The sequence below is a fragment of the Cyrtonyx montezumae genome, unplaced genomic scaffold (assembly GCF_038088225.1).
Source record: "Cyrtonyx montezumae isolate F1298 unplaced genomic scaffold, pur_monq_1.0 scaffold_17, whole genome shotgun sequence".
In the NCBI taxonomy this organism is placed as follows: Eukaryota; Metazoa; Chordata; class Aves; order Galliformes; family Odontophoridae; genus Cyrtonyx; species Cyrtonyx montezumae.
In genome coordinates this window covers 14,403,732-14,428,134 of record NW_027071903.1, presented here as the reverse complement: position 1 = coordinate 14,428,134, position 24,403 = coordinate 14,403,732, and the positions used below count along the sequence as shown (strand labels likewise).

Genomic DNA, 24,403 nt, shown 5'->3' with positions numbered 1-24,403 from the left:
GCAGCTAGCTGAGCTCGTTCCTTCACGTGGCACAACGTACTATACACGGTGAGGCGTTAAGAGAAAAGCAATTACGGTAATTAAGCACGACGGACCGCAGGGACCACCCGACGCACACATAAGCCTCGGCCCCGCCGCCCACCCCCACGGGGCCCGGCCGTTACCTGGGAAACGCTTCCTTCCGGCCCAGCCATAGCCAATCACAGAGCGGAGGCGGCCCCAGAAGTCCCGCCCACACACTGGGAAGAGCCAATGGGAGAAGGCGTGCGCCGCCATGGCAGGCCGCGGTGCCTGGATGAGGGGGAATGGGGTGGGGAAGGGTCTGTGCTTGCATGAGCTTCCCCCTACAGCTCTGGGGCTGCAACCCCAACCCCCATCACGAGCAGAAGAACAAACGCACGGCAAACACTCTTCGAGACGTTTTATTTTTGAACAGACGACTATGCCACGCTCCATTACTCCCCGTCTTGGGTTTCCCACCCCAGGGAACCCCCACGGCACACACAGGCCTGCTTCACCGAGCCAGCCACAGCCACAGCCTTTCCATATGTGAAATGAATAGGACAGTCCTCTGCAACAGAGCTCCCTCCCGTGCCACTGACTCCCTCTGCCCAGTGCCAGCAGCATGGGGCAAAGTGCTCTTCTAAAGCATTCGGGTGTTCTTGTCAAGAAAGCACATGGGCACTCAGACCACATCCACAAAGGCCCTTTGGTCCCTCTGTTTCAATGGGACACCTACACACCTCTGCAGGCACGGGCCTCGGAGCCTGATCTCATACAGCACTCGGTACAGACCAGGATTCCTAGGCACTTCAGGAAGTTCTGCCTCGGTTAATCCTGGCCAGGGAAACCAAAGCCTAGAGTTAGTGGCATCTATTAAGGCAGAGTTCAAAGTGGTTCTGTCCCACTTTTACCCCTACAGTGCGCTTTGTGCCTATCATCGCATTTGGAAGCGTCTGGAATTTCATCTCAAAAGATTCTGAGAAGCAGAATGGCAAAGTGGAGAACACCTGAACTTTGCAAAGTACAGCCTGCGAGGAAATGAAGTGCCCCAGGCACCTGTTTGCCATCCTGACCTCCATCAAAACTGTTGGAAGAGAATTCACATTTTTAGCAAGGAGAACAACCCTCGCTCCACTCCCAATTCAGTCTGTATTTGGAAAAAAAGTCAACAAGAAAACGACACACAGACCTTTCCTAGTGAACAACTTACGAGAGGCTCAGGGGGGACTTCTTCCCCCTCTCCTTCTCTGCATGAGATTCAGCACCCTTGAGTTTGGGAAGGCAGAATGTGAGAGGAACTGCTTTGACAGCTTGATGCTGGGACCTGGGTGCGGTGCTTGCAACTCCTAGGTCTATGGGAAGCAAAAGTACTCAGCATGAGGTACAGAACTCAGCTTGACAGCAGAGATGATAGAAGATTTTAAAATAAAATACCTCCCAGCATGATAATTCACTGCAACAGTCTCCACTACTGAATCGCTACCGAGAAGAGGGGCATCTATGGTGTAAATTACATATGAACTAGCAGAGTCCTCCTATATATCCCAATAACTTAAAAAAAGCAACCTGTACAAGTCTTGGAAGAGAGAGTTATATCCTCAGTTGGTGCAAAATAAGCATAACTCCACTGACTTTTGTGCTACTTCACCAACACCAGGTGTGAACCCTGATTCCTTGGAGAAACCTAATAAAGTGGTCAAAAGCTGCCACTGAAATACATCTTTAACACACGAACGTCACAAATGTGTAACTCAAGTGGAGCAGACATTCCCCCATGTATGATCCCTACCAAAAATACAAAGTGTGGCCCCAAACCTGCTCAGAGCAGGACTGACACATGGCAAGCAAGGTGCATGTTTAACGAGTTACAGAGTAAGACTGAACTTGGTATCCAAGTAGCATTTCCCCCCCTTCAAATACACTGGCCCAGAACTCTTTTCTAGTCTTTTAAGTTAGCTCAATATTTTCCAAAGTGAACATAACCTTCAAAAAGAATACTAATTAAAAAAAGATGTTTGCAGATACCTTAAAAAATACCCAAAATATCAAATTAATTCCAGTCCAGCATTATAATTAGTTAAGAATACCTCCCGAAAAATTATATCCTCACAAAAAAATGTGGATATTGAAGTTAAAAGCATCAGAAACATTATGTACTTGAAAATACCACCAATCTTTTTAACAGTTAAAAACAAATCAGAATTTTCTTTGGAATCACCGAGTTATTAAAATGTGAATTTCTCTCCAGTCTCCACGCTGTCCTTTCAAACGTGTCTGTGTACAGATCAAGTCTTGGAGCAGTTTAATATCCACTGTTGGAAGATATAGTCTCTGACCAGCAGGAGGCTACATTAAACAAGAAACACTGGCATTCGTTCTTAGCACTGACTTCAGCCAAAAATAGAGACTTTGGAGCACGAGACAGAACGGCCCTGCTTTAGGAGATATTTCTTTTCTGAAATGCATTGTATGTGTACTTCCAGTGCAAATTTTTTCAGCACTTGCGACAGGCGAGAAGGAAAAGGGGAGGAAGAGAGACGCCCTCCTATGCTCTTGCTTGGAGGAACCAATAGCCATAACACACCAAACTACCAGCTTTCCTTACTGATGAAACCAATTCCTGCTGCTGGCAACCTGAAAAAGCTTTTTAACAATTTTTTTTTTTTTGCTGTTGTAATATAAAGATAATCAGCTTACAGTTTAGCATGAAATCTGGCCATGGCTATGGTTCTATGTGCGTAAAGGTTGGTTAGAGATGTTTTCCCCTTTCTGTATTGGTTGGAGTTCATTAAAAACAAGTCTGTAGTACTTCACGTGTGTCATGAAATGTGGGAGATCTGTCTGACTCGGGTCTGTATTTCCTGTCGACACAAAGGGCAGGTCTCCAGTTGCAAGGCACACTCCATGCACAGGTCACTGGAGGAGAAAGAAAAAGTTGAAGCCTGGATTTACAGCATTCACAAATATTTACAAAGCTAAAAGAAGAAAAAATACATATTAAACAGCTTATTTAGCTTGCTAAAAAAAAACCAACAAAAAACAATGAAGGTAAGTCTTTCAGTGTGGAGGTTGGGAACTGCAAGTCAGGTGTTGTGCATCCACACACTTTGAGAGGAGCTCCTGCTGCTCAGGATCCCTCAGACCTCGAAGTGCTGGTGTGGTCAGTCAGGATTACACTTGCACTCTTTGATTCTTTACTTTCTTTACTTTATTCTTTAGACTTTACTGCATTAACTTCCCAGTTGGCTACTGAGAATCACAGAATTAAGGTCAGAAAAGACCTCTCAGATCACAGAGACCAAGTGTCTTAGACTACTTCAATGTAGGAAAGTACCAGGTTACTGAAATATTAATACACTGCTGCCCCATTTTTATCTTTTGTAGAAATGTGTGACTTCTGATGATCAACTTATTGAATGCTTAATCAATGTTTTAATGAACATCTGGGTGCACAATGAGTTTTCTACTCTCCTCACGTGGCTTGGATTGTGCAGCATCTCTATTAAGTCAGTATTCATCAGCAAAACCTTTGAGATCAAGAAGTTAGACTGTGCTGTTCTTTGCCCAGAGCTAGCATACTCATACAGCCACTGTACCCAACAAGGCTGGTAGGAAAGGCAGAAGCCTGTGCTTAATTGCCACCAGACACATCCTTAAAACACTAAGTTATTACTTTCTTTGTGCTCTAAAGTCAATCAAGACAAGCAGGGACTGCACCTGACCTCACCCAAGATGCACGTCAACCACAGACGTTGTGTCTTGGTTGATTTTTTTGATTTGCTTTTAAAAAAGAAACAGCTTTTACCTGTGTCCACACGGCCTGAGTTCTGTGTCTGCTACCTCATCACAGCAAAGCGTGCAGCAGTTCTCTCTGATGCTCACTTGCTTCAGCAAAGCCAGGCGCCTGTGTCTGAAGAAAGAGATGGATCCCCCACATTAGCTGGGCTCTAAACTACTTTGAGTGTTGCATCAAGACCAACACAACCCGTGCTCGTGCTGCTCAACACTACTGCTGACAAACACTGATAAAACCTACAGCACAAAAGAGCCTTAGAGACAAGGCTCAGGCTTAGAGGCAACTCAGAGTTGTTCTGAGCAGCCTTTGTTCCCCTGTTCTGGTCTATCAGAAAGGGACAATGGGTTAGATTACATTTGTAGCCCTCAGAGGTGAACACTTCCATAAAACTGTTGTGTCTGTGTATTTTAAAGAGGAAAATAGCACCTATCAACAAAGCTTGGAAACCCTGTAACACAGTTTAGAGGAATATAGATTGAAAACTGATAGCCCAGCATGGCAAATGCCACAAGGGAAGACAACATACACTCCCATCTCTTTGGCATATATGTTGTACAAAGGGCTCCTTAGAACATTTCAAATGTAAATACTCTATATACATATATCCAATTACACATGCAATATAAATACACAGATGCCATCAGTAATAAACAGTATTCATACCTCCAAACATACATGTCTCTATGCAAGTGCACACATTACATTCCTCGTGATAAAAGCAGTCCATGCAACATTCCTGGCCAGCAGGTGATACTGGAGCAAACTGGCAGAGCTCCCATCTTTGCTGAAATATGACATTTCAGATTTGGGATGCTTGCTACAAGATAAAGCCAGTCGGTGGCATCCATTGCATCCAGCACAACCCCACAGGAGTTGGTGACAACCTCTGTGATGGATAACTGGTGTCCCACCTTGGGTCCTAGCTTTTTTTTTTTCCCCAACTCCCTGTTAACATCAAAGCTGTCTTGTAGATTATGATTGGCATACGACTACTGAACAGCTCAGATCGTGTCAGCTAACATCATACCCCCTCCACACAAAGAGCAGCAGTGTCCAACACTGAATGGAGCCTTTCAGTGCTGTGGCATAGCGAGCAGGCACCAACACAGGAGGGGAATGTCTCCAGCCAGATAGCAACAGGAAGCCAGCTCCTCAGCTCCTCCTCCTCCTGTACAGCTTTTGTCACAACCAAAGCCTTGTTATTGCACCTACTGCTTCAACACTGCAAAACCAAGGCCACAGTGACACCAGTGACGAAGCCAGGGCCACAGTGATGCAGCTAAAAGCTGCCAAAGTCCTCATCTGGAGCATGAAACTATTAAGACACCTGCTGTGAAAAAGAGCTGATCAAGAATGATAATTAACAGATCATCTTAATGAATTAAATCAGACTCTCACTTAAAACACCTTCAGCATCAAGCAGGTGCGAATTACTCTTGCTACAGGGACGTGCAAATTGTCTTGCAGGCTGGATTTCATTTTCTCTTTGCATAAACTCAGTATCCCATGCCACAGGCTCAGATCCAAGAGTAAGGTAGGTTTTCTATTTTTAAGTAACGTGCTATTCAAGCACATAACCCACTGGAACAATCAGCGAGACAATCCAAAACCAATCTGCACTTCTCATGGCTGGGGTACCCACTTCCAACTTAATGAGAAGCAACAAAAGAGTCTTCGAACCACATACATAAACAACAGCCTAGAGAGCCATTGAAGTTGGAAAGCTGGGATACACACTTCTTCTGTTACTGTGTGCATTCCAGAAAACTGTTTCATTACCAATGACCTAAATCCAGAAAAGCTGTTAGGTCTCAAACCTGCCAAAAAACACAGGAGGTTCAGGAAGCATTTAGCCAAATTGTGCCTGGGTGGATTCACATTTAGGTGGCTAAACACTTTGTTTGAAGTTTCAATAACCTCTGTTGCTAGAATTCAATAAAAGGGGTTAACTTCCATTGGAATCAGAAAAGCCAAACAAGATGATGCTCAGCTACCAACATCAAATTAGGTCAATTTTAAATGAGACACTTTTTAATTAAAATTACAGCTCTTCAATCAACCTAATTGTTCTTACACAACGCGAGACACTTTTAGTCCACTTTACTGTGCAACAGTAGTTAATTTTAAATCAGCCTAATAATGCAAAGGATTACTTTAATGGTATTTGTCTGTGTACTTCCTGCTCTACTTGTTATACCCATGGCATGATCCTTTTCCAGTATAGACAGGGGAGGTATGAGCTCAGAAAAGATAACTTCTACAAGTACAGTGTAAGGCTGCACAGCTCAGAAGTATTATTTCTCCATCCTCAGACAAAGGGATTTACCTTGGCAAAATGATCTTCTCTTCTGCTGTCAGAAAGGCATAATCATTAAAGGTACTAAATTTCATTGGTGGTGGGTACTTGAAAGGTTTTGCCCCGAAGTTGAACTCACATTGCTGGTAAGACATGAAACTAGCTGCAGCAAAAAAGCCAGATCTGCAAGGTGAGGGAAAAACATTTTAGGATGACTGACAGCAGTAAGATGCTTTATCAATCAAAAATACACCCTGAAACAAAGAAAACGCTCTTCAATAGATCTGGTTAAGCTATAGATGGAAGAAAAACCTCTGACACACCTCATACCATCCTTCCTTAGTTCTCAGCCTTGGAATTTACTGCCACATTTTACAAGACTTTACACCCGAGTCAACCAATAAAGGCTGCTTACTCTACAACAAGGATTAGTCACACTTACAGTAAGAGCAAACACATACATCCCAACAGCCCACAGCCTGATCCTCTTTACATCAATCAGTTCAGGTCTCTCCTTCAGTACCAGAACTGGAAATAACATTTTCCTCCCAAACAACTGTTTAGTGCATTTGCAGCACTGTCAGCCACTGGGGAGACCCACGTGCCTGCTGCTCCTGGCTGCCTTATGTGATCAGGCACAAGCCTGGCAAACTTGCAGAGCTTGTACAAGTTCCTTATGAGTGGTGTGCACCGTGAATTCAGGACTGTGAGCTCCCTTAGCACCATGCCCATCTGTCTCCCCTTGCCCCTGCAGGATTACCCTAGGACAGCTGTCTGCTTCACAGCCACGCAGACACCTCCAGCACACCAGAGCCATCACCTCTTTCAGTTTTATCAACAGAAAGGCTGAATAATACTGTAATTTCTAACTGCATAGAAGAGTCTGGTAAGTACCTAAGTGCTATACTCCGTGTGAAAAGAGATACAAGCTGGATAAGCAAGATATTTTTAAGACTTTACGCTGTGCTGCTTCTGTCTTGCTTGCATCCTGAGCTTTGTTTTGAGGAGAAAACACAAGTGAAGTCATTAGCACAGTGATGTCCATTTAGAAAAGATTGTAGTGTTTAATTAAGCTGCATAGGAAGCCTCTCTCAACTGTCACTCCAGCTTAGCAGAGCTGAAATGCTGAACTTCTCCGTGCCAGTCAGAGGAATCAATCACATGTTAATTGCAACAGTTAGAAATATTAGCCTAACACCATTCTCAAATGTTGTCAGAGAGATCTTGTTGTCAATATTCAGTACACTACTGCAGGCCCCGACCCCACTGCAGTGCAGCAAGTCAGTGTGCTCTTCAGAATTCACACATCCCCTGTTAAGCTGTGACATTTCTAAGCAACTTTTAGTTGGGAGTTAACTTTTCTAACGGATTTTTTTTCCACATAATTAGAGCTATTATCCATACAGGTCGCTGTCACTGCCACTGAGCACATACTTACACAGCTGATGAAAAGACTTGCTTCTCAGCAGGAAGTTGGTTTCCATTTAAATAGAAGATCATTTGCTTTTCTTGCAAGTCTAGTAGAAATCCTATTATGTCTCCTTAAATGCAAAACAGTGATCATTTAAACCATTCAATTACATTACCCATCAATAACTGATACAGTTGTACAGAGCTATCACAACTTAGTGAGCTGTCTCCCAAGAGTGAGAGCAGCAAAAGAAATAGCATGGAACAGGCTGCACTAGCAAAAAATGGGGCAATGTGCTCAATAAAGTATTTTAGTCTGCCAGAGTAGGGTGCCCACTTTGCATCTTTCAACCACTGCAAGTACTAGTAGAGGCACTGCAATTACTCCACACATCATCAGGATTAGGCAGTAACTACTTCAGTCACACCTAATACCAAGCTCTGTATTCCACATGCCTGCAAAAGGAAAAATCCTGTGCAGAAACTCAGTCAGGAGGAACAGCAGGAGAGTGAATATAGACCGAATACCTTCTTTCCAGCAGGGATGGGAATGTGGTTTACTTCTGGCATTATACCAAATCAGCTGCCGGCAGCCATCGTACGCACAGGAATACTCATCATCTCCAATGCCATAACCTTCCTTTAGGAAAAGGAGAAGCATTTCAGCCCACAGCCATTCCTCACACAGATGTGCTAAAGCATCAACTAAACCACTCCTCCAAGAGCAGCATGGGTTCCCCCCATCTCTTCTCTTGTTTCTCAGTAGAGCCTTGGCTTCATTTTCACATCAAAATGAGATTGTCAGGGTAAGAGGAATAAAAGAAAGGGATATCCTCCCTGAATTGTTTTTCAGTCTCTGTGAGCTCAAGTTCTGTTGTCTACTGACTTTTTTGTCATCTATTTAAAGATCTCAAGTCCAGTAGCTGAACAGCTATCTTCGATTCTGGAAGCTTAAGAAGCCCACACAGGCACATAACCCCTCTGCTGTCTTGAAGTCACAGCCTTGTAACAGATACCCACACCACACCCACCCGTGACCAGAACACACAGCACACGAAGAGATAATGGTCCCACAGAGCCTTCACTGAATGTGCTGTGTATTCTGCCCCTTACATTTCAGTTAGAAGCCTGATGAACTTATATGCCAGCAGCATTTAGTCACCAGCAAAACAACCAGACCGACAGAGAATCACCCAGCTCAGACATGATAGCTTCTGTTTTCATACCTTGTACAGGAAGCAGACAGAAAAATGCATACACAACAAGCTCCTTAACAGTAAGTGGGAAAAATCTTTTAAACCTCTTAGCATCCTAAAGGCAGACACACTGTCTTTCACTTCAAACAGTTTCCATTTACACTCACCAACAACAATGCCTGTGCTTAGGACAGGTCTGGAGGGTTTGGTTGTGTTTCTTTTGTTTGCTTAGCTAAATTTAAAGCAGCACTGAATTCCATGCTAGAATAGTGGGACTGGACTGCTTGTCATGTACCAGCAGAAGACAAGGCTATTTACATTGATAAATGGAAAAAAAGCGCAGAAAGACCATAAGAAGATTCAAGTTAGATGGTGAGTAAGGCCACCACCATCTCACCCTCCCATTCCTGTGAGTTTCTTGCCACTGATGTTTCCATTTATCTCCTCAGCACGTGTTTCTCACAGCCCCCAACCAATATTTACTCACACATCAGTATTTGGCTTATCTTCACATTAACTTATGCATTTGACACAGCCATAGAATGACTTTCTATAATAATCAGAAACGAGTAGGTTTCACTGCTTACCTCTACATTCAAAGTAAGTAAACACTTCTCCTGAAATCCCAAGGGGGAACAGAAAACCATGTACTAACAACAATAAAGTAGGATTACAGGTATGTTTCTTGTCAAGCTCAGCCAGTAGGATTGTCAACTTAAGATCTCAGTTCTGTATTTCCATCCCAGCCAACACCACTTAAGCCTTCTGAACTGAAATTTTAACTTGTGCTTTAATGAACTTGACAGTAGCTGACTTTGGAAAGCTGATAATGAGGAAAGTTCTAAGCTGAAGCACACAAGTTTCTTGGGTAGCAGTCAGTACGTTTTCTCAGTGGTATGAAAATACAGAAGCAAATATGCTACAGCATATTGAGGCTGACAGCCATGCAGAGTTACCATGAATATTTAAGGAGAAAGAGGTCCTAGCTCCATCTCTAACATTAGCAGAGCTTCTTCTTTATAGGTCTGAACTTCATGTTCACGTGGCACATTATACTTAAGTGCTAGGAAGACCATAACTTTAAAAATTAAATACAGGAAAGAATATCCAGAATAAGACACTAAGCTAGCTCCATGAGAGTGAGAACAAAGCAAACTGTAAATAAGAAAGCATAATTATTCTGTATTATCAGTATAAAGGCAAGAAGGCAGAGAATTCAGTCCTTCTGTAACACTTCTGTTTCATCAAAAAGCTGCCACGATCCTGAACTGCATCACATTGCTTCTACCAGCAGGACCAATGACTCTGCATCATCCTAAAGTCAAATGAAAGAATTATTTCCCTAGGGAAAATGAATGTAATAGGAATATATGCTAAAGAGATTTCATCAAATGACTGTTTGATGACCTGTGTGAAAATGAGTGCATGACAATCTCCTAGTTCTTAGTGATAAATTGTTTGCTTCACAAAAAACTGACAGAAACCACTGCTGTTACCTGAAGACTACAGAGTTTCTAAGAAGAGGATAAAGCACAAGACACAAGCCATGTCCCTATAACTTCCAGACAATGGCAAGCAGACATGCTGTAATTGCCAGCAATTACACAATGCGTGACCAGTGTCAGCCTGCTGCAATGACAATCCACTCCTTCCTTGTGCTACACCTGCATCAATAAAAAACAGCTTTGCAGAAGTGCAGGAAAATTTAGGGAAAGGAATAAGTGCCCACTTACTACCACAGAATAACCAGTGTTATTCTCCTATGCCCTGAAAGTAGAGAAGCACTGAAGCACACTATTGACTAGGTAACACTGCATGTACTCACATGATTGAGAAACTTGCTGTCTTTGGTAGCCCATCCTATCTGCATCACTCCTGAAGTGATTACTGTAACTTCATAGTACCAAACTCCAGAATCAACGCAGAACGTACACCGAACGCTTTCAAAAGATGAGGCATCACATCGAGCCTGCCAAAACCAAACCAAAAGTTCATTTCCTACACAAGAAGCATGTCAACAAACTCTTTTTTTTTCCCCTGGAAGAAGTTTCTTGCATATAAGAGTACATAGGCATGATGTTAGAGGTAATATAATTTCAATTACTGCTGAGATGAGATGGTGCTTGGTCTGAAATGACAGTGACAGGCTGAAATGTGGTTAGTGATAAGAGAAGTGAGGAAGTAAAGTCAATTGAATCAATTTTAAATATTTAAAGGCAAAAGCAACCAAGACGGGAAGACCTACGTCATTGGCTGTCAAGAGAATTCACCTGTAAAGTAGAGAAAAAAAGCAACAGAGAGAGAAACATGGTTAAGAATCCTGCTCCCATAGGTGCCTCAAGATTCAGCAAGACAAGCAGCAGGAATCGTGCTGGTGAACAGTTTCAGTTGAAACAGTTTTAGGGAAAAGTGAGCTGCCCCTCACCATACTGAATATAGGCATTACTTTACTCGTTTTTTCTCCAGTTGAAACCCTGACATGACATCCTACCTCTAAGCCATGTGGTGATATCTTCAGGTATTCACTGACATCATTGCTGTTCAGCATAGCCCTGATGTTGGTCAAGTCAACCTTCTCGTATGTAAACTGCCTGCCTTCTTTTAGAACTGCAAAATAAAATCAGTTCAAATGACTGCTGCAGCAAAGCTTCATTTTGAACATTTCATACAGCAATAAAACATCATTCTTGTCAGGATCCAGCTCACTTCTGGCATAAATGAATGAAATATTGACGTTCTGCCCACAGGGAAACACCATCACTCACAATGATAGTGTTAAACATCCCCTAAACATCAGAATGTAATAGATAACTCTGACCAGAGCTTCTGCAGCCTGAATATTGCTTTCAGGAAATCCACAGGCAAACAAAAGGCATGCAAGTTCATACCAAGATGCCAATTGCTTCAGGGTTTACCATTGTATTTGTATATTCAGTTGGACAGGCTTTTCCCAATTCATCACATGGCAAAGATTGTGGAGACAGGGAACACAAAAACAGTCCTCTACTCGCTCAGTTTCAAGTGGGTGATGAACGTTAACTGAGCCAAAGCAGCTCTCCTGCCTTCCCCTTTTCACGTGGGAGGAACTGAAGCATTTATCTTACCACACATCAAATTGCTGACATGTATACATTAATTTACAAATCAAGATCTCATCTTAAGGCCACTTTTATTTCCCTAATTTGTTACAAACAACTACCTAAACGACCACCATTGGCCTACCCTACACTGACTGGAGTGCTACAAGCCCAACAAACCTGTTTTCCCAAATTTAACATTGGAAACTACCAGGTCCTCAAACCTTTCTCCTTGGAAAACTACCATTACACGAATCCATCCCTTTGCTATACCTACACAGATTGTCTAAACTCCACTGGGCACAGAATCCAACCTGGCGTTTCAGATAGTCTGGGTGATCTGTCCATTTCTCTAGCAAGATCAGTTGGTCGCTAATGCGGGATTCAGAAACTGTCATTTTATTTTCACCTGCAATTTAAGAGCAAAAAAACAGAAACTCCTATAAACCAACAGTGCGTTAAGAAAAGTAACGCTGTGCAAATGCAGTAAGAACAAAAAACAACAGGAAAAAAAAACCAGCACACCAACTTTACATCTCAGTGTTACAAACAGCTTCAACTTGCACTCCCAAGCTAACTGCAATCAGATATAGCACCTCTCCGCAGTGAGACCAGAGACAATCAGACCACGGCTGTTCTCCATCGTAATGCAGATTATTATTATTTTCCAGTAACAAAGGTTTTATGTTGTAACTCTTTATGATGCAATTGCTTGTTGAGAAGTACTGAGTTCCAGCAAAACTCTCAGGGGTTTGTGGGTGTGGGTGTCATTAAAGCAATAAATACTTTTTCCTGCCCGCACGCACCCAATCATCACTGTTCTCAAGCTCTTTAATACAGATATATCCCACTGACAACAGCCTCATGTCATAAGACTTTAGGCAGCAGTTTCCAACTGATGAGCTCTGCACTGAGCTTCAGCAAATAACTCCAAGGTTTTGAGGGTCAGAGGTGTGTCACTAATACAGTCAATATTTCTTCCTGCTTCTAAGTGCACCAATAGTTCTACGTTTGTGTTTCTAGCAATCCAGTCCTTCTTGCTTACAGCAATCGTGATCAGATGAAACAAATGACAACCACACACCACAGAAGCTGTAATGTTGCTGTCAGGAGCAGCATCAGGCTGATACTTACTTGTCTGTGCAAACTTCTCCAGTGCTATTAGTGCAAAAAGCATCACTGTCGGATGGGACTGGAAATTCTAAACGTGGGCAGTAAGAATAGTTAGTGAGTACATGATTCAGATGGGTAGCAAGAGCTCCTTGTCACCCAATGCCCTAGGTTAAAAGGAACCTCCTAAAGTCACCCACTCCCTCCTTCTGTCAACACTTGGTTCAAGCAGATCAGGATGCTTAGGGCAACAGGATGGATGAACTTTCTGCCCACCCTTCCAGAGGTCATAGCAGCTTGAAGCAACCAAGCAGGCCTACTAGACCAGTTCCTCAAAATGGCCATCTTTTCACCTCACACCAGTCCCACACTTATGCAACTGAGCCAACAAGTGGAATCAGAATTGATTTTTAAGTCATTAGCATTAAAATGAGAGCACCGAACCCTTTAACCAACAATAACAACAAACCAAGAACACAAAGAGAAACACTTTAAGCATGAAGCAATAATCTAAAATAATTATTGCAGAGGAAGGGGAAAAAAAGTTTGCACTTGACAACAGAACAGGGGAATACTGATGAGAAGCCCTTAGTATCACAATATGCAGCAAGACCTGGTTACTGTAAATATTTTCTTAAAACTAGAGGATAGAAAGAGCAAGGTCTTGAGGTTTTTTTTAGGGGATATTTTCACTAGGACTTTCTGAACTTAAATCTCAATCTTCTGTACATCATCAGAATTTACCAAACACAACCCAAACTTTTCACACAAAGCTCTTCTAATCACAATGTATGGATACAGACTGATGGACTGAAGACACTTACCAAGCTGTGAAGTAAATATTCCAATATGCCTGGGCTGAGTAAGCCTATACTTGCAGGACCTGTAAAAACATTACAAGTTAGATCTTGTCAGCTAACTGTACGGAACTACCATACATTCACCACTGCTGAGAAGTGTTAATATAGAATAAAAAGTTTGGCTGCAGAGGGAGCACGTGAAGACTGGATCCATCTACCAGTAGCTCTAAATAAGCCTCACTGGGTGTCCAGTGCAGCCTATGTGACCGTGAACTACACAATCTGCAGCAGTATTGTGGCAAGCAGCCAATTAAAAAAGCTACCCTGAAGTACTGCCTGCTCGTTCAAGAGAGATGCAAGGGAATCAAGCTCCAGCATCTTGAACTCTGAAAAGCTGTAGCAGATTCCAGCACAACATTAACAGATTTGCTGCCTGAGCTGCTGCAATTAGTAGTCATTGGGTCTCATTTCAGTAACAAGAAGGTAGAAATATTACAGTGCAAAATGCTTCCTGCTCTCTTTACTTTGACAGACACAGTGAAACTGTATTTCTAATAACCATCAGGTGATACTAGACAACTACTTTTTCCTCCGTTCCCTTTTCCTCAGGATGGGAGCTCAATGTTAGGTACAAAGACCATCAGAGGGAAGTAAACTTCATCACTGGTTCCCAACACGGCACTTAGGGAGCTAAAAAGTTTGGTGTGAAAAGTCACCTTAAAATGGAAACCCACCACCAACCATTTAAGTAGCACAGCAGAGAAAACCTCAGCTAGCTACAGCAGAACAGTACATGTTCAGCAGAAACAGCATCTTTCTTCTCTCTCTCTCCCAGCTCCAAAACTATTGAGTTAATACTCTTGCCTACTGACTACAGAACCAGGTGCTCACAGTAATTCTGAGAGCTGGACTAGGACTAGAGAAAAGACTGATTACCAATGCTTAGACCACATATTATAAGCATGAACACTGATCCACAAACACAGGTTTCGAGCTGCAAACCAGCCATCAAAAGAATTTGTTGTTTTTAAGTATCTGGGGCTTTAATGACTCATTCAGATCCCGACTGATGACTGAACATTTTAATCAGAGTGGAACGGGTCAAACCTGTGAGACAAAGCGTTCCCCTCATGCAGGACATTATTCAGTTCTAAGAAAACTCAAGTAGTTTGGATTGGGGTGTGAAAGACACAGGTACTCAGCAAGCTTTCAGAACAAGCCCTTGGCTTTACCTGCTAACTTCTCAGCCAAACAGCCCAGCACCGCAGTTGTATTCCGATGCTTGGCAGGGTGGCAAGCATCCTGGCAAGCAGCAGCTCCACTTAAGTTTAATATTTCAGTTAACTTCTGTAATGCATCCTGAAAAAGAAAATCAGAAATCTCTTCACCGTGAGGTACGCACTTTTCCCCCAACTCGGTATATATAGTTGGAGTCACTGTCCCTGGAGGCGTTCAAGAAACTTGTCAATAGGGCACTGAGGAATATGGCTTAGTGGGCAACACTGGAGGTAAGTGGATGGCTGGACTAAGTGATCTCAGAGGTCTTTTTCAACCTCAATGATTCTATGATTATGACATATTACTTCGACGCTGTATCCCCAAAACCAGACAGCATGGGATGGTTATCTTCTAAGATAAAATAACAAAGAACAAATGGGAAGAAAAGTTCAAAGTAAAAAAAAAAGAGCTGTAATTACAGCTTTTTTTTTTTTTTAAGTCTGTTAGTCATTGTTATTACCAGCATCTTCCAGGCATAGACGAGTGAGCCACTTACAGCAAGAGGAATTTGATACTAAGAACAGGCAGACAATACCAGTGATACCCATGGCTGTATCAATTTAGGATGCTGCCAGCTCTGCAAGAAGTCCTAAAATGGTATCCTTCAAAACATATGTGGGTTTCTGTAGTCACACTAATTTATTAAATAACCATAAAGGTAATAAACTGAAATCGCTGTGCTTTCCATTCAAGCAGTACAAAAATAGACATAGGTTTAGATCCCAACTCTCATTTTCAGTGTAGTTAGGGGTTAATGCAGAGCCAAAGGATCCAGAGAGAACTCTGCCCTCCAGGATTTCTAAATTCCCCTAACTTTCCAGACTTCATGAAAATTTCAGCTGATTCAAATATAAACTACATAATCTCAGGCTAGGATCTAACTAAAATAGAACTTCTCATACTGAAGTCATCAGCAAGCCTTTTGAAGAAAAAATAGTACTGCTCAAGTTGGATGCTTATTTGCTGTTCAAACAGCAGTCTGATCCATGCTTAAATCAATTTTCTGCACCACAGCGTGAAATTTGTAGAGATAAGTCTGAAAAGCAGTTATTCTCCTCTCCCAAAACAAACACCACAAAAACAGAGCTGATGAACAGGACTGACATTAAGTGGAAAGAATGGTGAGAGAAGAAAGGATGACTGAGCCAGAGACTTGGAATGGAAAAAACTAACTAAAATTAGACTCTCCACATACCCTGTACTGCCTCTCGATGTTATTAAAACCTTCACAGACATCATCTACTTCAAGTTAAATAAAGACTTTATAGACTGAACAGCTTACTGTGCTGCCATTTCGACTTTATGGACTTCACAGCCTCCCATAACAGAACAAAAACCAGCCTGCTACTGTTCTCCAGCTGTAGCAGGAGTTGGGCACTGACTTAAAACCCTAAAGATCAAATATTTAAACTTAGTCTGAGCATGGAAATAAAAACGAACAACAAAGACTTTAATAGGCTGCACATGACCTGCAGATCCCACAGCTGTAACTCCTTGTGCTTTGTTGTGGTGTAAAGAGATTGCAATAGGGAAAATGCCTCTGAATCCCAGAAGGAATCATCCCATTGCCTCTTATGGTCAAACAGTGAGGGGTACAAATGCAGTTTCAGAACTTCAGAAAAGACAGCAGAACACCCACAGGTGCTCAGTGCACAGCACAGGCACTGCATGGCAGAACAAGAGGACAATGGAAGCAGCTAAGGACCAAAGTCCTCTTGTTCTTCCTCAGAAAGCCGTGTTTTTTCCATCTTCTACTACACTGCTTCTAGTATTAAGTAGTAATTAGACGCCAGCTCACCAGGAATTACTCAAAGCTACAAACTACACCCGATTTCTGAGCAGTTACCCATCTTGCACAACCAAAACCCACCCAGAAACTATCACGGCAACCAGGGCCAACTGAAATCCAGCTGCACATAAGCACTCTGTTTCAACTTACCTTTGTTGGCAATGGGCATTCATCAAGCAGCAGTGTTATAACAGCCGGTCCCAGCGGATCCTCGAGTGGAATAACTCTTATTAAAGACTGGACAACTTCCAGCCAGCCTTCATCTGTCAACCACAAAACAGAAGTGATGTTCAGAACGAGCAGAGTGTTCAAAATACATCAGCAATGTAAACTTCAGCTTTCAATCACTGAAATCTCTCAGTGAGCTCATAGACACATGGAAAAATAACCCATGTTTTAAATCTGATAACAATGTCTTAGTTCATAGCTTGCAAGCCTAATTTCAAGGAATAATAGCAAACATCGTTATTGTTTGGAGAACAGCCCTGCCCAGGTCAGAGCACACTTCAGGGAGGAACGCTCCTATCTGTGGACAAGCACTTGGTTCCAGTGTCCTAACTCAAGAGTTCAGGGTCCAATGTCAAGTGTTGAACACTGCACTCCTGATGATGTTGAGAAGATATGCCTGGCCAGCAAGAAAGCAAGTAACGTGGACCTCAGAGCATTAGGTTCCCTTGTGTCTGGCCTCCTGAAGAAAGCCTGATTACATAAGGAAATAGTATAGGTGGGAGGCCTTGTCTACTCAATGTAAATCGATTAGATGTTCATCAACAGCTAAAAGAGTAAGCAAATTTACAAGAAAAGTTGCATGAGAAGTAAAAATAATTGTCTGCACCTGCATACAGGTGAGGTTGGAGACTTTGTGCTCCCTTCCACAATGACAAGTAAACACATATAACACTTCTCATGCTAGAATTTGTTAGCACAGTACTCCAAAACATATTTTCCTGAATTTTTCTAATATCTAATCACATTGATCAGCTTATTTTAATACAGAAACACATTATCTGGGACCAACGCCAACTCTGTTAAGAGGCTTCATTAAACTGAAGCAGAAATTTGGTACAGGTCTCCACTTGGATGGTTTCCTCCTCCCATAACAGATAAAGTAACCCTCGTATAGACAAGTTCTGCCTGCAGAACTTGATTACAGTATTGGAACCAACCACATCCATAATCTGGAGGTCCAAGGACGGCAAAAACCTAGACAAAAGGCAAGGAGCATTTGGCAATGGTGAAGTACATCTTTTGAACCGTGTTTACATACACAGGCCAGCTCTGCCCTTGTGCAAATAGCCATTCTTTGTGGCTTAAGGTTTCATGTGTTTGCACTGGATTGCTCACACAGGAAGTGTAACAGAGCTCAAAAAAACTCAACTGCCCATCGTCTCAGTGAACAAAGGGCAGAACTGTGTTTTGGAGCCCAAGTCCCCAAAGCCACAGCAAATCCACAGAACTCATAGTAGCAGTGCAATTATTTTGCAAATAATGTTTGTTTTCCTTTAGAGTCACAACTGAAATGCCCAACACAGTGCCTTGGTACCTGTTTCTGCCATTTCATGCAACGTGATCATTGAATAAGGAGGCTCCTGGTCACTGAAAGAGATATTACACAGGTCAACGTTTATGCACAACCTTCCGTACAATACACTGAATAAAACAGTAAGACACACAAAATGAATCCAGTGAGTATTTAACAAAGAGGAAGTTACACTGGCTGCAGTGCACGAATGCTATTTTCAGACCTGAAATGCAGATGGAATTATAGGCCGTTTTCTGGCTTAAAACACCTGCATACCTACAGTAGCTGGTGTATGAAATTGTTACCCATATCTGCAGGTCTAGAATCTAAACACACTGCTTAGGCCTACTGCTATTCATGAGCAGACTTCCTCAGAGTAAGTAAGAGAGGTCACAAAGTGTACCAAGAGCAGTGCACAAGAGATGTGCCATAAACACATTTATCAGAATCAGAACTGTGCTCCCCCTTCCCTTAATTGAAAGGCAAGCTATCTAGCAGCACCACACACTACTGACTCATTAACAAGAGCAGCAGGAAAACGTTAAGGCAGTTTACCAGGAAATATTCACCCTAATTCCCTTTCCACTGTGGAAAAATAGTAATAATTCAGGTTAGATTCGCTTCTCAGCTTGCTTTGATGGAACAAGGGCAAGAACCTCTGTCCAGGTCTGCTTATCAGAGCACTGCCATTGGAAGTACCCAAAGCAAAGTCTCCAAGCCCTGTGGAGTAAGCATCTCCAGGACCACAAAAGCTTATGCGGCAGCACATCCTAAATGCTGTAACTCAGTGCTACTTCAGCATTATGAACCAATCCTAGATGTGGAACAACATGTTCTACAATCGATCTCCATCGTACACCTTCAAAATAAAACTGGAAATGCTGAACACAAAGATTTTAGAAGATTTCAGCACAGGTTCATCACGCAGACAGTTAAGCTAGTTACTCTGGAAAAATCAGGAAAGGAATCTGTTTTGGCTGAACACAGGATAAAAAGACAAGCTTTTCTTCACAAGGAACAATAACATTTCCTATTAATTACCACAGGAAAAAAAAGCAAAGGTTATGATAAAAAGGATGGTGTTGTTATCAGTCTCATCCCACTCATTCGCCACTTTGATTACTCAATTTCCAAACATCCACACTAGCATTTAACTATTAGGAAACATACAGTGCTCTGTATAAATGGCAAAAAACAGTATTCTCCTGTGGCTAGGAAGTGGAACTGTACTCCTTTCCTTCTAGGAGCCAGAAATATCCGGACAAGAAAAAAATCAAATCTCAAACAATAAGCAGAGAAAGCAAGTGTTCATTACAGATCATGCAACAGCTCAATTTACAGCTGATCTCACAGCATCCTCAGGTGCTAGACTTTATTACAGAGTTCAGAAGAGGACTGCCAGGAAGGTTTGGGTCTCCCACTGCCCGGACTCCGATCTCTGACTCCTCATTGCTGTACTATCTACATCTCCAACTGAGCGTTACGTGTGTCTCCATTTAAGGTTATTCTACTTGTGCATGGCCTTTGAAATTTGTCACCTTCCCTACCACTTCCTTTTGTTTCAGTTGCAGTGGTTCCAGAAAAATCCAGCTCTACGAAGAAACAGGAGACAACAGAACATACTTAACCCTACAGACTTACTCACTGGAAAACAAAACTTCCAGATGTGGGTTTTCTTCTTCCTTCCTCAAGTGTTTTCCAGTTTACCTAAGAAGGGCCATCATTAGCTTGAAGTCTCACAAGAAGGTTCCTTAAACTTCTTTCAGGTGTATTTAGACAACCTGCCTCATGAGGATGCTCCGTCACTATTTGCAGCCACAGGTCTTCGTCCTAGAGAATGGAGTCTTGTAATATTTGGCTGTTATACAACCAATAGTTGTCTCATCAACTGCCTTAACATGCAACTAACAGACCACTACGACCATGGTGAGTCAGTATCAGGAGTACAGTATGCATTTCTGGGATCCCCTGTGCAAAAAATGGGAGCCTGTTGGAAAAGGGACCCAGTTGGCACTTCCTGGAATCGTTCAACATTTGACAAGGCCCTGAGCAACTTGCTGTCATCAGGTCTAAGCCAGAGGTCACAGCGATGAACTTCCAGAGGTCCCTTCCAACACACATGGCACTGAGGGACGTGGTTTAGTGGGCATGGTGGTAACGGGTTGGCAGCTGGACCAGATGATCTCAGATGTCTTTTCCTACCTTCACGATCCTGTGGTTATGTGAGTCTAAGGGAGTACTTCACTGTGCCAGTGGAACAAAACACCACAGCCTGAGGAATTTGTTGGAAATAGGACTCCAGGATCAGTGACTGTGCTTATTATCATTCAGCAGCAAAGGAAAGTACTTACAAGATTACAAAACTGATTGCAAGAGCAACAGGAACAACTACATACACAAGTGTTGTGAAACAGCCTAGGGAGATAACTGTAGGGGAAAGGGGAAGGTGTGAGAGATCAGGGAGAGACCTTCATGAATTCTGCACAATTTTCACTTAATGTTTTGAAGACAGATCTGAAAGTGAGAGGTAAAAAGCCAAGAGCAACGACAATGACCACTACCACCACACCAATCCCCTCCCAGCCCCAACTGCACGCAGCCAACACCACTCACAACTCTCATGCTCAAATTCTGCTATTTCCAGCTACGTATTTTATGACAGAAAAACAAACTCCTCCTTCACAGGCATGTTCCAGAGCAAGGATACAGGTAAACGAGTCAAGGCTCATCCTGAGCCTCATCCAACTCAAACTCAAATCCCAGTTGTGAAGCTACAATAACATTTTCCCTTCTGTTCCAGTCTTTCTGATTCCTAACCTGCACCTAAGCCGAAAGAGCTAACTTAATCCTCCACTTCTGAGGTCCTTTTATAGAGCTCCATAGAAAGTAATGCAAACAAAACAAAACAGCCCAAATAAGTGTACCCATAAATACCCCACACGGCCTCAGTGGATGCTTTGAGCATGCAAGGAATGCAATACTGCAATCGTAAGCTGAACAGTCACAACATGCAGTCTTTAAAAAGTACTTAGAAAGAAAACCTCAGTCTCTTCATGCAGACTGACAACGAGCAAAGCTCTCAATTTTGTTCAGCCATTTCCCAAGTAGATCCAGCCTGAAAATAGAAACCTTGCTTAGAAATCAATGTTTAGGACAGAAGTTGCCAAACTCTGTAAGGTTCACCGCTGCCTAAGCTGCGTGTCTATGCCAGATATGCCATACTGAGCACACTCCTCATCCCATCTGGGTGTAGGCCCACACAGGAATGTGAGAAAGCTCCTCAGCTCCTGCAAGAGTCTGTATCTGGGCGCTCAGGAGCTATGGCTATTACCTAGGAAAGGTGCTCCTCTCCTAAGCCTCCAGATGGAAACACGCTGCTGCTTCAGGGAGGGCCAGGTGGAGATCGGTGAGAGGATGGAGTCACAGTTTGAGAGAAGACAAGAACATTGTACTTTCATTCATGTTGAATTATTCCTTGAGGTGGTACTTACTTATCTACTAACGTCCGAATTACAGCCAGTGTGTCAAGTACTAGCCCATCCACATTCTGTTTTTTCCTTCTCGGCTCATGAGGCCCTCGCCCCCTCCTGGGTGGTCGGACTGGGTCCCTTGGGTGGCTCCTTCCATCAGGTGCACGTACCCTACTGCTCTCTGTTTGCCGGCTCTGAGACTCCAAGTTGTCTTCTGCTCCGCTGTCATCGCGGCAAACACACGAGTTTCCCATCGTGCCAGCCCCCAAGGCTCCCAGCAAGCGGGGAACGTGCTGCTCTAGAGTCAACAGCAAACCTTGGAAAAGGCTTCTGCTAGCATAGAACACAAGGAAAGCAACTACAATCATCTAGGAAGTTTTAAGAGCAATGTTTGTGTGATCCTGAATTGCGTCTGTTTGCATTCTACGCGTTGCTACCAGCTGGAACGAATGGAAGTTGGAGACTTAATTTCTGAGATAATCGGTTACAATAGACATCGGTCATCCAGAAGGAGGCCTGAAAAAGCAAATCCAAAACAAGAGTCAGTCTGAAATCTGAGTAGCAGAAGAATTCCTGTATTACTAAACAGCTATTCACAGCATACAGAACACCTGAGCAACGTGCAGTTTGCATCTGCAATCCATGGGCACAGGGGAAAGGAGGAATGGGGAAGAGCAGGAAGTTCACTGCTTGGGTCGCTTTTCCCCACGCTTCATTTTTACACCACCTGTTATCTTTCAGTCCTTGCACATTTTTTTGGCTTTTGAGGAACAATCCTGTCCTTTAAGCCCAGTACACTGCCACCTTTTATGTCCTAATAAACCACAGTTTCATGTTCTCTTTACTGCCCGTACAGACATAGTGCTTCAGCAATCAAACGCGTACGATTCTGATTTCACATTAGGAATACTCAAACTAATTTTGAGACAGATTCAGCAAGTCAGCCCAATTTCCCAAGAGCTAGTCCTACAGATGTGGCCTGCTGCAGCAGGAAGTGGACTGAACCAAGTGCTGAGTCCATCTGCCTGCAAAGACATCTCTTCAGAACACGTCTGCTTCAACTGGATCCTCATCCAAAGCAGCAGCAACAAACATTTTAACAACCCCTACTTTAAGGCCTGAAAATGGAACAGATCTTGAAAGGGGTGTTTTCTGTGAGAGTGACTTTGCTTCTAGCATCAATCAGCCCTTCCCTTTTTTGGGAAGGGAGACCAATTCAGTCATCATTTTGTTCTCACTTCAAAGGGTCTGAATCAACTACAGGCCCAGCAGTAACTGGAGTTGTAGGACATTCACTACACTGAATTGGGAACGTTAGCAAGAACAATTGCATTCCAAACCCTGCCTGGTCAGAAGTTATTTTTGCAAGCCATAGGGTACATTTCTACATGGTCTTATATGAAGTCCCAACTAAAATAAAGCCCTACTAAAGACACCACTTGCTACGTAGGCACTTCAAGCACGCCAGGATCGATAAGCAACTCTGAAGACAAAATGCATGTTATTCTTCTAAGAATTTAAGTGAGAATGGTGAATACCTGGATATTACTGCTCTACAACTATTAAATAATCTCACGTCAGAGGAAATCAGAAGGAAATGGAAGGCAGTTACCACCTTTTAAATACGAAGGGCGCCCTGACATCTCAGCCAACTGGCAACTGGGCAATTGCTGACTGCTATTTAGGAGAAAAATCACAGCAACATGATTTGGGAAGCCAGCCACCAGTCCCAGGAGCACGTGTAACATCAAGGATTCGAATGGACAGCCATCACTGAGAAATCACTACAAATGAGCTCTCCTGGATTGTCCTGTTTGTCTTAAGTACGTTATCTTTCAGTGCAGTGCTAGCAAGGTAAGTGAAGGTGAATTGGGAAAACAAAGCTCATCGTGGCGTATTAAAGGCCATAAATTCAACATCTTGAGTCCTGCTTCAAGAAACAATGGCTTCAGTACCACAGCACGCTTGCCTTGTTCTCTAAGTAGCTGGAGCACAGCAAGACATGGGACTGCAGGCTCAGAAGTTATCCACCTGAGCCAGAGCAGCTCAGACAGCAAGGAGACAGCAGATGGAAGGCTGCCAGAGATGCAGAGACCTTAAGTGAAGCTGGGCAAGACCACAGCCACACCAGTTCAAATGATCAAAACCTTAAAGACCAAAAGCCTAATACGAGCAAAAAAAATACAAACAACATTTAAAGGAAGAACTAGTTACATTAAATGCACAACATGCCATCCTAAGGGAAAAATAAGCATCTGTGTATCCAGATCATGTAAGGGTATTTCAGTAACACGATACTGAAGTACTGAAAACAAGTGACTGTGATCAACTCACCCTTAGGTGTGTCCGGTTCAGGAACAGCTGGGCATGCTCATAAAGCACTGTAGCAGAAGCAGACTGTATTTCTGCAGGTTGCAGACACATCTGTATTGGGAGCAGCAGCACTGTGCATGTCTTGATGGTGGGCAGTGAATCAGCACGGCCAACTGCTTTCACCTTTACAAGACACACCAAAGAGTCTCTGAAAACAGAAAGGAAGAACAATTCATTTGGAAACTGCCTCCCAGACTGATGCACCTCTCCCCCCCCCACCCCTGCACCACCATGTCATCGAGTCACCCTCAGATTACTGCTTGCAGGAGGAACAGCAGTAGGT

At 43.0% G+C, this 24,403-nt stretch overlaps 1 protein-coding gene across 1 annotated transcript; it reads right to left on the bottom strand.

Annotated features, from left to right (window-relative positions):
- Positions 1-1,450: 1,450 nt before the first annotated feature.
- Positions 1,451-24,265, bottom strand: RSPRY1 (ring finger and SPRY domain containing 1). The gene is made up of 15 exons (XM_065733359.1): positions 24,082-24,265; positions 21,769-22,263; positions 18,299-18,351; positions 16,906-17,018; positions 14,921-15,047; positions 13,713-13,771; positions 12,913-12,979; positions 12,056-12,187; positions 11,193-11,308; positions 10,527-10,670; positions 8,034-8,145; positions 7,534-7,636; positions 6,126-6,278; positions 3,809-3,913; positions 1,451-2,919 (listed from the first exon to the last, which is right to left on the bottom strand). The coding sequence occupies exons 2-15, from the start codon at positions 22,113-22,115 to the stop codon at positions 2,823-2,825; spliced, it is 1,728 nt and encodes a 575-aa protein (XP_065589431.1). The 5' UTR covers positions 22,116-22,263; positions 24,082-24,265; the 3' UTR covers positions 1,451-2,822.
- Positions 24,266-24,403: the final 138 nt, after the last annotated feature.

Bases quoted from the DNA above. Each gene is read 5' to 3' on its own strand.
- RSPRY1 (XM_065733359.1), bottom strand. From the start codon at position 22,115: ATGATTGTAGTTGCTTTCCTTGTGTTCTATGCTAGCAGAAGCCTTTTC. The intron at 12,188-12,912 runs GTAAGTATCAGC...CTTAAATTGCAG, and splicing joins GGAGAAGTTTGCACAGACAA to GTGAAAATAAAATGACAGTT. The intron at 8,146-10,526 runs GTGAGTACATGC...CTTTTCCTAAAG, and splicing joins ACAGCAAGTTTCTCAATCAT to GAAGGTTATGGCATTGGAGA.